The sequence below is a fragment of the Rhinolophus sinicus genome, linkage group LG06 (genome assembly GCF_036562045.2).
Source record: "Rhinolophus sinicus isolate RSC01 linkage group LG06, ASM3656204v1, whole genome shotgun sequence".
Lineage (NCBI taxonomy): Eukaryota > Metazoa > Chordata > Mammalia > Chiroptera > Rhinolophidae > Rhinolophus > Rhinolophus sinicus.
The window spans coordinates 17,173,879-17,186,562 of record NC_133756.1 but is presented as its reverse complement, the minus strand read 5'-3'; the positions used below and the strand labels follow the sequence as shown (position 1 = coordinate 17,186,562).

The window sequence follows — 12,684 nt, the reverse complement described above, 5'->3', positions numbered from 1 at the left end:
CCTAGGAAATTTATTCATTAAAATTACAATCACATTGAATCTTTTTCATAATTCTCACTATATAATCAGTACCAGTGACAACATAAGAGAGCAATCAGAATATATTCAATTGAATTTCATTCTTTTTCTATACTTTACTTTGAGAAATTAAACTATCCAAATTCTAAAAAGGAAAATAATAGATGTGGCAATGACAAATTACAATCAAGGATTAGTTCCTAGAGCAAGGAACCATCTTTACTAACACTTACCAAGCCAGCAGTAAGAGAAGGTGCAGACTGGCCAAGGGACTGGTTCCTCATTCGAACAAGGTTTGATGCATCTCCTGAAGACTGCCAAGTCACCTGTCCCACACTGCTGTGTACACTGCTGGACAAGGGGAGCAGCTGCTTACCTTCAAACACAAGGTTTTGAAAATACTTGTAATTATTTACTAATTAATGGAAAAATACAATTATATCAGTAGATAAAAATAAGTATATTGATCAAAAACAAAGTGAAATTCCTCCATATCCATTTTAGAATTTGTAGCCCTTTAAAAATTCCAACTGTCTTGGTGGTGGTGAGAATTCCGAGTGGAATACTGAACTGTCTATTTAAAATTATCTGTAATATCCACCACCATGCCAGCCACTGACCCTGCTACCTGACCTGTCTCTTCCATCCTACTTAATTTCTCACCAACTCAATGTAACATGAGTGGAGCTGACAGATTCTCCTAGACAAGTTTGGCCCTTAAGTTTCCAGAAGACAAACCATTCAATCTATGTGTATACTGCTCTCACAAGATTTCATGTATTCAGGCCAGGACTGAACACCTTAATCCTACTGAAAGACTACAAGAAAGTCACTTGTAAAGACTGAGTATTTAAAATTGCACTGACTTCCTAACTGAGGTGCAAGTCCCATGTCAACCACTTCCTGCTGTTAGTGATGGAAACAAAACAAAACAAAACAAAACAAATGTGATCGTGTTGTTACCTTCCTTAAAAGCTTCTGATGACTCCCTACTGTTTTTAAAACAGAGTTAAGCCAAACTTTTAAAATATTAAAAGGATCTTCCATAAATCCAGATGATCTTCCTGGCCTCATCTCCTGCCACTCTCCATACCCATTCACTCACTAAACTTCAGTATTATGCCCTGCACTTTCACCTGGCTATATCTTGATCACCCAATTCACTTGAAAACCCTGGCAAACTCTTCCTGGAGAAATCCTTTTCGTCAAGGAAGTAACCACTGAAATAAAGGTATAAACAAAAAAAATGTTTTGGTTTTGGTTTTGCTACAACATACCCTTTTACTGCAAACAAAATGTGATGCAAGTTATTTGAAGGGCAATTTAGCAAAACTTAAGAAAATTTTAATTTGAATATGTTTGGACCCAGCATTCCACTTGTAGGACTGCAGTATAAAAGAAAAAAAAATAGACCAGAATGTTCACCTTATTGATGCTCACCACTATAAATTGGAAATAAGATAAATGTTCATTACAAGTTAAAGAAATTATAATATCTCCACATAATTAAATACTGAACCCATTAAAAATATTGAGGCAGCTCAACATATACTCAAGAGAAAAAAACGTTCAACAATTCCTATGGAATGAAAAAAGCACAAGGGAAGTATGTAGCATATGATCCCATTTTTTATTTTTAAAATAAAAAGTTTGTGTATATTTATATAAATTATTAAATGTATATTTAAATATAATGGAGTATATATAAGTGGTATGGAGGGAGACAGAAGCAGAAGTAAAGATGAAGAAGGACTTTTCACCTGGACATGCTGCATAATTTTGTACTCAAACTTTTTATAAATGGCACATTTTACTTTTTTAATCAGAAACATGCAATATTATTTTAAAGTCTAGTTATCTTCCAAGTCTGCTCTCAAATGCATGCTTTACTGAAAAGGCTTTCCATAAAACCCTCCATGCACACACACACACACACACACACACACAAAATAATGGTGTTCTACTAAAAACTTTCACAAGCCCAGAGTAGAACCCACCTACCCTCTTTCCTTCCTTCTGTAAATGTTGCCAAGTTCTCCAGATGATCTGCCTACCCCTCATCTATATACTCTAAAGGAAAGCTACCTTGTTACATATACCTTTGTATATCTCTCTTCAAAGTAAGAGTATGCTGCAGCAAGAGGCTTACCCAACTTCAGAAGATACCCATTTAGACATATACTAGTCAGGGCTTGAAGTATACCAAGGATCGCCAAAAATTTGAAGAAAACAAACAACATAAAAGAGATGGAGCAATATGTACAGACTGAGCAACTAGCCCTTTGTAAACAAATAACTCAGAAAAAAAGAAAACTTCTTTAAAATTCTAATTAAGATTCTTACAATGATTCAAGAGGCTATTATATAAAATATTTCCAGTTAAAGATGGCTCCCTGTCCTAGGAAACTCCATTAAAATGAGAAGTAAAATAAATAAATAAACAAAGGCTACAACGAGAACAAGAGTGCGAGAGCCTATGAGGAGAGGCTAGAGCCTATGAGAGGACGAACAAATTATTGTTGGGAAAATCTAAAGCAGATAGGTGAATCATAACCAGGAGAACTAGACAACGAAAGGCACAAGGTATAATAAACATAGAGGAGGTTGCTGTCAAATGGGGCATCAAGCTGCCCTGCAAAATCTCAGGTAAGTTTAGTACTCAAAAATGCAAGATAGCTAAGAGGACATCAAGTTAGACATAAGGCTGAAATCAGATTAACTGAAAATCTATAGACAGAACAGTCCAATACAACCACATTCCCTAGGTACCACCCAGTAGCCAGGCCACTACCTCCCAGGATAGAAGGGATGTAACAGCCCAAAGCAGAACATAGGATTCTGATTGTTAGGTGCTCAAAAGAAAAAGAGTTGATTCAGAAACAAAAGAAAACTTTTTTAAAAAGCTTTTAATCCAAAACTCAAAAATCTATTTACTCATAGAGAATTAGAGATAAACACATCCTAAAAAGAAGAATAGACTGCTATAGAAAAATAAATTTAAAAATGGCTCTTTATGATTAAATATATATGTCTGACAAAATAAAAATTTCAATAGAAGATTGAGAAGATAAAGCCAATGGAATAGCCCTAAAAAGGGACAAAAAGAAAATGAAAACTGTTTACTATTAGGCCAAGGAATATGGTAGGATTATATTTTCTTTTCTACTGATCTAATATTTTAACCAGGTCAAATGGATTCTCTTTTTTCTTACTCTATTGATTGCTTAAAATTATGCCACATTTTAATTGCTTTCTATTTGGACCATGATTTCCTTGCATAATTTTTCCCCTTAAATTTTTTAAGACTTTCCTTTGGAGGAGGTAGAGAAACACTAATGGGAACTGGAATGGGTTTTCGAAATGCGGGAAAAAAGAAGCAAAGGATATGAAGTCTACACAAGTAAGCAGAGAGCAAAACTCAGATTGAAAGGGAATAACCAATTATAATGGTCAACCAAGAAATCTTTTCAGGTTCAGAAAGCTAGCATTCAGAGATGCAATGAGGAAGTAGTAAAGAGAGGAAGACAACCTTAGCCATAAGTGTCCTATACAAAACTAACACCAGAGAAGAAGCTGTCAAGATGCCAATTCAGTTGGTACACCTTTAAATACTGACAACACAGTCCCATTATTTCTTTAAAAACAAAATTAGATATTTACCTGACAAAGAACTGGCCAGGCTTCCTCTCCGTAACTTACAGTCATCCTGACTAAGTTGTCGTTGAAGTTTAGCTTTTCCAGTGGATGAAGATATGTCAGGATTACTGAGCTTCCTAAAGAGCAGGGGACTAAGTCCAGTTATCACATCCTTTAAAGAAAAAAAAATAAAACATAAGTCTTTAATGTCTTTTGTGACAGTGTATAAGAACTTTATACTAAACACCTCTACAACACTCATTACAATGAAAGTACTAACATTTTATAATATATTTCCTGCTCAATAGATAAAGCTAGAAACGTATTTCTTAGTAAAAGCTGTTTGGGTATGCTATGAAGGATGTGGGACATTGATTATAAAATGACAAACAAAAAATAGGGGAGGAGGCTCTCAAGATGACACAATAAGACATTTTGACAAGATGTATTATTCATAATGAGTATACATCCAGTTCTGCTTATTTACATTTCTCCTTTTATCCACACACTTCCTATATCAAGTAAAGAAAAGCATAGTTTTCAAAAGCGCATAAATAACAGGCCTTCCCTTACCTGTTATACAAAGATAGAAATACCTCTAACAATTAATGCTAAAATAAAACTTAGAGCTTTCTTTGTATGTCTACAATAGGAGCTAAACACACTCTCAATGAAAAAGTATAAAAGTCTGAAGAAAAGAGACAACATCACACTGAAAATGCCTCCCCTTTGCCTTTATTTTAGTCTAGTCCATTCCACCCCATCCCAACACCTCTTCCTTCTCACTCAGTAAGGAGTGTCCAACATATCATTAAGATTCAGACATTTGGAAGCAAACCCACCTAATTGACAGCATTAAATGAGAAACTACTTTGAAAAAACAAGGCATATGAGGCATATCTTTTGTATTTTATGATGGAAACTACAATAAATAAGTAGCACATCAAACTGATCCAGATAATGCAAAGACAAATGAGAAGCATAAGGAGAAATAACTGAAATCTATGTTACCAACCACTTGAAAAACAAAACTCAAGTAACTGGTTCCATAGCAATACTAACAACGACAGGAAAAAAATGGAAAAATGTCTACTTCCTTGAGAGAAGATTTAAAAACCTCTACGGTCATATATTGTGATTGGTGGGTTCACAAACATGGAAAAGTACTAATATTGGTTGCTGGTGGCTATCCAGAATATAATTTACAAAGTGTAAAGAGAAGAGTGAAGTCGATGAAGAAAAATATTGAGAGACAGAAAAGTATTTTTTTAAAATTGGTAGTAAATGAATGAAAGGATAAAGGGGGATATTTAGGCACTTGATTTAAAGCAGTTGATGTGAGCAGGAAGAGAGTATTGGAAGTAGTAGTTAATGCAAAAAGAGAAGGCAGAAAGCCTACATTTCCACTATTTGGTGCGTCAAGGATGAAATAGTACCTACCGTGTTTCCCCAAAAACAAGACCTAGCTGGACAATCAGCTCTAATGCATCTTTTGGAGCAACAATTAATATAAGACCTGGTCTTATATTATGTTAGATAAGAACCGGTCTTATAGTAAAATAAGACCTGGTCTATATTATATTATGCTATTATGCTATATTATACTATATTATACTATATTGTATTATATTATAAAGACCCGGTCTTATAGTAAAATAAAACAGGGCGTCTCATATTAATTTTTGCTCCAAAAGACGCATTAGAGTTGATTGTCCGGCTAGGTCTTATTATCGGAGAAATACGGTATACATCAAGGATAAACCATGGATGGAAGCAGGGGTCAAGCACTAAGGCTAGTAACCCCCCAAAAGGAACTGGCCACTCATAAAGGCAACATCCTCAGCAAGAAGATTCGAGTAGAAGGAAATGAGAAGGCCTTGGAAGATACCAAGCTGAACTAATATCCTATATGAAGGCAATATGGAGAGGGTAAGGTCCCATCCCAAAAATAACTTACAAATGAGCTACATGAGAGAGCCAGCATTTAACTGGATGCCTGCTACACTGTATGCATGAATAATTAGTCTTGGCCAGAAATGAACAACAACCAATAGAGGACTAGCTAGCACTCATTAAAGAGAAAAATCATGTCTTTTTCAATCTCCCTATTATAATACCAATCATAACATACCAAAGAAGCCAGAAAATGGAGAAAAGAAAAAATGAAAGCAGATCATGCCCCTTCTTATTCCAAGTCTCTCCTGTCAAAACCTTGCAAGAAGAAAATATAAATTAGATATGAAATTTAACTTTTAAACTAGGATGTCTTAACTTTTACTGAAGTTCATTGCTCATTTCAGAAAAGTACACATACCAAAGCATGTAACTCAATGAATTTTCACAAATTAAACACATCCATGTAACCAGCATTAAGATTTTTTAAAAAAAGACATAACCAAGCACCCCCAGAAAGCCCCTGTGCTCCTTTGCAGTCACTACCCCAGGTCCCTCTAGGATAAACACTATCCAGGCTTCTAACAAAACAAATTATGTAGAGTAAAAACCTTTACATGAATCACTGTCTGAACTGCTCTGTCTTGCTTCTTTTGCTCAACTAGCCTGGACTTTTTAAAATAGCACATTATTGCATTTACCCAAGAAGTCATTAAGGGACAGGATAGGAGAATGAAGTAAATAAGAAAGAACCACAAATAGCCCAAGAGAGAAAGAAAAAGGTTATGGGAAGTAGAACTTCCTTACTAACTTCCATACTAACTTCTTGCAGTTTTCTAGTTTCCACTTCTAGTCACTTACAAGGTCCAGCCAAACTATATTTTCAGGTTCAATGGGATACCACTGTACCCTTATAATAAGTTCTTCCTTTCCACTTAAACTAGATCAAATTGGTTTCTACCATTTTTATGAACAAATGATTTCTAAGCAAAATAAGGAGTTACCCTTAAGGACGGGAAGGAGCCTAGGATGAATGACTTCCAGGTTTCTGACTTGGGTGGTATGATTATCAAGCCAAGGAATACAGAAGGAGAAACAAGTTTACAAATAAAACACTGCTATGGCAATAATAAATATTAGCATAATTACAAATTACAGTACTTTTCCAATAACTATGAGAGAAACTATAAACATTTAACCTGAAAGAAAGAAAACAAAGGAGACATGAATAATTCTCTTCAACTACCTGAGGGCTATCTCCTATGTTACAAGAGAGTAAATGTACTTCATTGGCCAGAATTAGAACTACTGAATGAAAATAACAGAAGAGAAGGAAGGTTAGTTGACTCAAAATCATTGCCCTCTTCCACAATACCAAAGAAAATCTCAGGCCAACTTTACCCATAAGGTTAGTGTTCTGCTTATACTGTACTATGGTATTAAGGATAAGATTCAAAGTAGGAGAAGAATTCACAGCTGAAAACAAGAGTCTACACACTAAAAACTTGTCTATCAGGCTAAAAACCTGGGTTAACTCTCATTAGGAGTTATCCCATATGGCTGGCAATCCAGTCAGTGAAGAGAATACCCTGTGGCAGATTCTTCCTGACTTACCTTGCCAAGAGTCAAATCCAGGTGCCAGGCTAATCAAAGTCCATTCTCTTAACCCCTATCAAAAAGCCTTTGCTTGATATCCATATGCGGAAAAAAAAACCCAATTAACACTGACCCATACCTCAAGAATATCAAACACAACATATACAAAAATTAACTCAAAATGGATCATGAGTCTAACTATGAAAACTAAAAGTATAACTTCAGAAGAAAATATAAGAGTAAACTTCTGTAACTTTGAGTTAGGCAGAGTTCTAGATAAGACACAAAGCACAAGTTTAAAAAGAACAAATTTACAAACTGGACTTCATCAAATTGAAAAACTATCACTCTTCAAAAGATACTGTTGAAAAGAAAACAAATCACACACGAACAAAAAAATTGCAAAACACACATCTGACAAAGAACTGGCACTCAGTATATTTAAGATCTTTCCCAACTCAATCATAATAAAACACACAAACCAATAAAAAAAATGAGCACTGTGGCCCATGGGCCAAATCCAGCCTTATTTTTATAAATAAAGTTTTATTGAAACCAAAAGAGTAAATCAAAATATTGAACAGATACTTCAACAAAGAAGAGGCAAATGTGACAAGTGAACACATGAAACCATCCTCAATATCATTTATCATTAGGGAAACAAAAATTTAAATCAAATGAGAGGTAACATCAGCAAAATGGTGGACTATGCAGCTCCAAGCTAACAGGGCCCCCACAGAAACATTGAAAAACAAGCAGAAATTATCTAAACCACCTTTGTCTGAACTCTAGAAAATAGTCCAAGTTTTGCAGCAACCAAGAGAATGCTGAATCAAAAAGTCAACTTAAAAATAGTAGGAAAATGGTGGCTGGTTAGCTCGGTTGGTTAGAGCACGATGCTTGTAACACTAGGGTTACCGATTCTATCACCACATGGGCCAGTGTGAGCTGCACCCTCCACAACTAGATTGAAACAACTACTTGACTTGGAGCTGATGGGTCCTGGAAAAATACACTTAAAATAAATTTTTTTAAAAAGTAGGAAAGCTTTGTGGCATTTTTACCATGTTTCCCCGAAAATAAGACCTAGCTGGACAATTAGCTCTAATGTGTCTTTTGGAGCAAAAATTAATATAAAATAAGACTGCGTCTTATATTAATTTTTGCTCCAAAAGACACATTAGAGCTGATTGCCCGGCTAGGTCTTATTTTCGGGGGAAACACGGTACTTGCCCTTGCCCCACCCACTCCTGGATTTGGAGGCCATCTTGAAGACATCAGCCAGTGTTGCCAGTGTAGGGCCCTGATCCTTGGTTCTGGAAAGAGCATAACAGACCTTATTTGCAAATTATTGTTTATATCTGTTCTAATTTGTCTCAGGACTACCTGAAGGACTATCACAAGGCACTCTTCTCTATTGTAATCTCAGAATCTGCTCAAGATGGAAACGCAGCAGGCATTGCTCCAAAATACTGTAAGGTGATTCATACACCCACAGCCACCTGGGCAAAAGATTACAAATGAGACATACAATAGACTGCCTGAGGTCTGGGAGGAAAAGGGGAGAGTTACTTTGGGAAATTAGGGCAATCAAAAACACCTGTGTATATAAGGGTCATTTCTAAAGCCAAGAGCAAAATGCATGTTCAGCAAAGACCTGAAAAGAGTTTAAAATGATATCTCAGGCTGATCACTAGGTTCAGTACAGGCTTCCTGGCTAAGTGTTGACGAAGGGCCCCAGCACAAAGTCAATCTGCAAGACTGGGAGGTTTGTTTGTTTAGCTCCTGGAGATTAAGGAAATCTCTGTCAAAACACAAGCTAAGGAACAGAGACTTCAGTACCATGTACAAAAGGAATACAGTTTCTGCAAAAAAAGGTTGAGGAAACTCACTACACAAATGGTCACCTATAGCCTTCAACAACCAAAACACAGCAAATCCTGGGGAAAAGGGAGAAGATGATTTCCAGAGCTACCAATATTCAAATGACCACTTTTCAACAAAAAAGGCACAAGACAGACAAAGAAATATGAAAGTATGGCCCATTCAAAGAATCAAATTAAATTAACAGAAACCATTCCTGCAAAAGCACAGCATTGAACTTAATAGTAAAACATAGACAAAAAATGAAAGAAAATCAGGGAGGAAAACGCATAAACAAAATAAGAATATCAATAAAAAGACAGATATTATAAAATGGAACCAAACAAGTTCTGGAGATTAAAAGAATAATTAAATGAAAATTTCAGTAGAAACATTCAACATTAGATTTGAGCAGGCAAAGACAGAATTAGCAATCTTGAAGACATAACTGAAATTATACAGTCTGAAGAGCAAGGGAAAAAAAGAATAAAGAAAAGTGAAGGGAGCCTAAGGGATTGGTGAGGTAGGGTGGGGGAGAGGTCTTCAAAAGAAACAATATATGAATTAAGGGAATCCCAAAAGGAGAAGAAGGAAAGCGAAAAGAAAGAGCATCCGAAGAAATAACGGCCGAAGACTTCTCAAATTTAATGAAAGACATGAATCTACATGTTTAAGAAGCTAAACAAACTTTAAGTACATTAAACTCAAAGAGATTCACATTGAGACATATTATAATCAAACTGTCAAAGCCAACAACAATGAGAAAATATTCAAAGCAGTAAGAGAGATGCAACTCGTCTAAAGGGGATCCTCAATCAGATTAACAACCAATTGTACATCCAAACAAAGGAATCAAGAAGGAAGTAGGATGACATATTTAAAGAGCTGATAGAAAACACTGTCAACTGAGATTTCTGTAGCCAGCAAAACTGTCCTTGAAAATTTAAGGGAAAAATTTAAAAATTTCCTAATAAACAAAAGCTGAGAGAGTCCATTACCACTACACCTGCCCTAAAAGGAGTCCTTCAGGTTGAAATGAAAAGACACAAAGCAAAAACTTGAAGCCATATAAAGATCTCCAGTAAGGGTAATTACATGGCACATAGAAAGCCAGTATTATTGTATTTTTGGTTTGTAACTCCACTTTTAATTTCCAATATGAGTCAAAAGAAAAATGCAAAAAAATAATTATAAACCTATGCTATTGGGCACATACTGTATGAAGATGTAATTTCTAACAACAACATAAAGAAGGTGCAGGAAAATAGCTGTATAGTATAAGAGCAGAGTTTTGTATACAATTGAAGTTGGTACAACTTCAAACTAGATTGTTATAAATTTAGGATGTTACATGTAACCCCAATATATATATGGCTTGCCATTAGGATTACATGTAACATATACATATATACGTATGTGTATATATACATATACATAGATATATACATACATACATATAATACAAAAAAGAAAATGAGAGGGGATCAGAATGGTTCACTACACCAAAAAAATCAACTAAACACAAAAGATGGCAATAACAGTGGAAATGAGAGACAAAAAGGGTATAAAACATACATAATAAAAATACTTCAATGAGCAAAGACATGCATGCTTGAATAAATGTCAGCAAAGAAACAAAACATACAAAAGAACCAAATGGAAATTTCAGAACTCAAAAATATATTAATCAAAATAAAAAACTGAATGAACGAGTCTTTGGGAACGTGATTCTTGGTATAAAAGAGAGGAGACACTGGTGTAATACACAGGAGATTAAATAAAAACAAAAAGTCTGTAGTCCTTTGTGAATATCACTGTTAACTGACAAGGTAGTTTTATTAAACATATTTCTTAACTATCCACTGAAAATCAAACAATATGGAGAAAATTGTTTTACAAAAAATCGTAAAAACAATGACCAACCTAATACAATGAGCATCCTTAGGATCTAGACTGCAGTTGTTCTGAAATACCATTTCCCATTAAAAGAAATCAGAAGTTCTTGGAAAAACAGCTGATTCCAGATCTAAGCTTGGGACAGTTTGACATGCAAGATAGCAAGAAAACTCAAAACTATTAAGATTAGGTCAAAATGACTTGAACCAACTTGAAGAGGCTCTTGTTAGAAAGACAATTTGAGCTTCAATTAGTACAACAAAACACATCAAATATGGGTTGAAACCTATCAAATACATTTAAGTGCACAACTCCTCACTGTTAATAAAAAATAATTAACTGGTCATGCTCTAAAGGTGACAGGGAACCAATTCATTATCTTAAAAACTAGGTAAATAAACAGAAAGAATCAGGCCTTTCTTACATGAACTACACCAGTGGGAACCAAATAGTAGATGAGGGGAAGCATCTCTTTAAAATGTTATTCCAACTAATGAAAACAAAGTGATCGAGTTATATCACCATTTTGCAATCCCAATCATTGAATCTCAGCACTGAGCATCAATAACCACTAAAATCAAAGAGAAAGAAGCAGATATTACATGCCTCCTGTTGAAAGAACACACTACCCATAATCTTGAAAAAGGAACTGAACCTAAGGCTGATTAAGCCTCTGTATCCAGCAATAATTTGCAGGAAATAAAAAGGACACAGAAATATTTTGAAATGCACCTTTAGTATGCAACCTAGACTGTGGGAATTTCTACAGATCAAATGCCCCAGAGTTTCTCAACATATAAATTTTAAGGAAAAAGGAAGAGGTGGAAGGAAAACCGATAGATTAAAAGAGACAAATACAGCTAGTTTTTTTTTAAATGGGCGAGACTAAATTGTAATGTCTTAGATGCAGAATTATGAAGAAATGCAAAGAAATGATTACTTTTTAAGTCAGGATAGTAGTTACTTTTGGAGGCAGGGAGGGGTTGTGATTGGGATAGGGCACAGGGAGAGGAGTTTCTAGAATGGCTGACAAAATTATTTTTTTTTATCTGAGTAATGTCTATAAGGATGTTCATCTTATAATAATTCATTAAGCTATACATTTGTTTTGAGAGCTTTTCTGTACTTGTTATATTTTACAATAAAAAGGTTTTAAAAAAAAAGAAAGGAAGAATAAAAATCACAAAACAAATGGCCTGTTACAAAAGTAAGGGAATATTCTGTTACAAATAAACTTACAGCAGTGACAAAGAACAAGCACAATAAAAAACACAGAAACAAAACATTTAGTGAGATCCAATACAAACGAGGCATTTTAAGTCTTGATTTAAACCACAAAAACAGCACTGCAAAATAGACATTTTTATCCTCATTTCAAATTCAAAGATACTAAGCTACTAAGAATTCAAACCTAATGCAAAGTATGCTTTTCTCCATATTATATTTAAATGACAGTAATAAATAATTCACAACAATCAATAAGAAAAATAAAAAGAAACAGTCTATAAGAAAAATAAAAAAGCACATGAATAAGGAAGTCATACAGACTAAAAATCCAAATAAACAATAAATGTCTGAAAAGATTCTCAATCTCACTAATAATCAAAGAAGTATTTTTAAAACATTGAGATGCCACCTAAACCCAGTAAATTAACAAAAATAACTAATAGCAGGAAGGCAAGGATATAGGGAAACCTCACTGGTCAAAGTACAAATTGGTACAATCAGTGTGGAAAGCAAACTGGCAATAATATCCAGGAAGAGAAACTCTTGCACATGTGC

At 34.7% G+C, this 12,684-nt stretch overlaps 1 protein-coding gene across 5 annotated transcripts in view; it reads right to left on the bottom strand.

Annotated features, from left to right (window-relative positions):
• MAST2 (microtubule associated serine/threonine kinase 2) overlaps window positions 1-12,684 on the bottom strand; it is a 181,717-nt gene that overhangs the window by 154,319 nt on the left and 14,714 nt on the right. For 4 of the 5 annotated variants that reach the window (XM_019749394.2, XM_019749395.2, XM_019749392.2 and 1 more), the window contains exons 2-3: window positions 3,679-3,826; window positions 252-394 (exon numbers count right to left, since the gene is read on the bottom strand). In XM_019749394.2, coding sequence (XP_019604953.2) covers window positions 252-394; window positions 3,679-3,826 — 291 coding nt within the window. The remainder of the gene's footprint in view (window positions 1-251; window positions 395-3,678; window positions 3,827-12,684) is intronic. The other variant, XM_074334650.1, reaches the window with a different exon arrangement.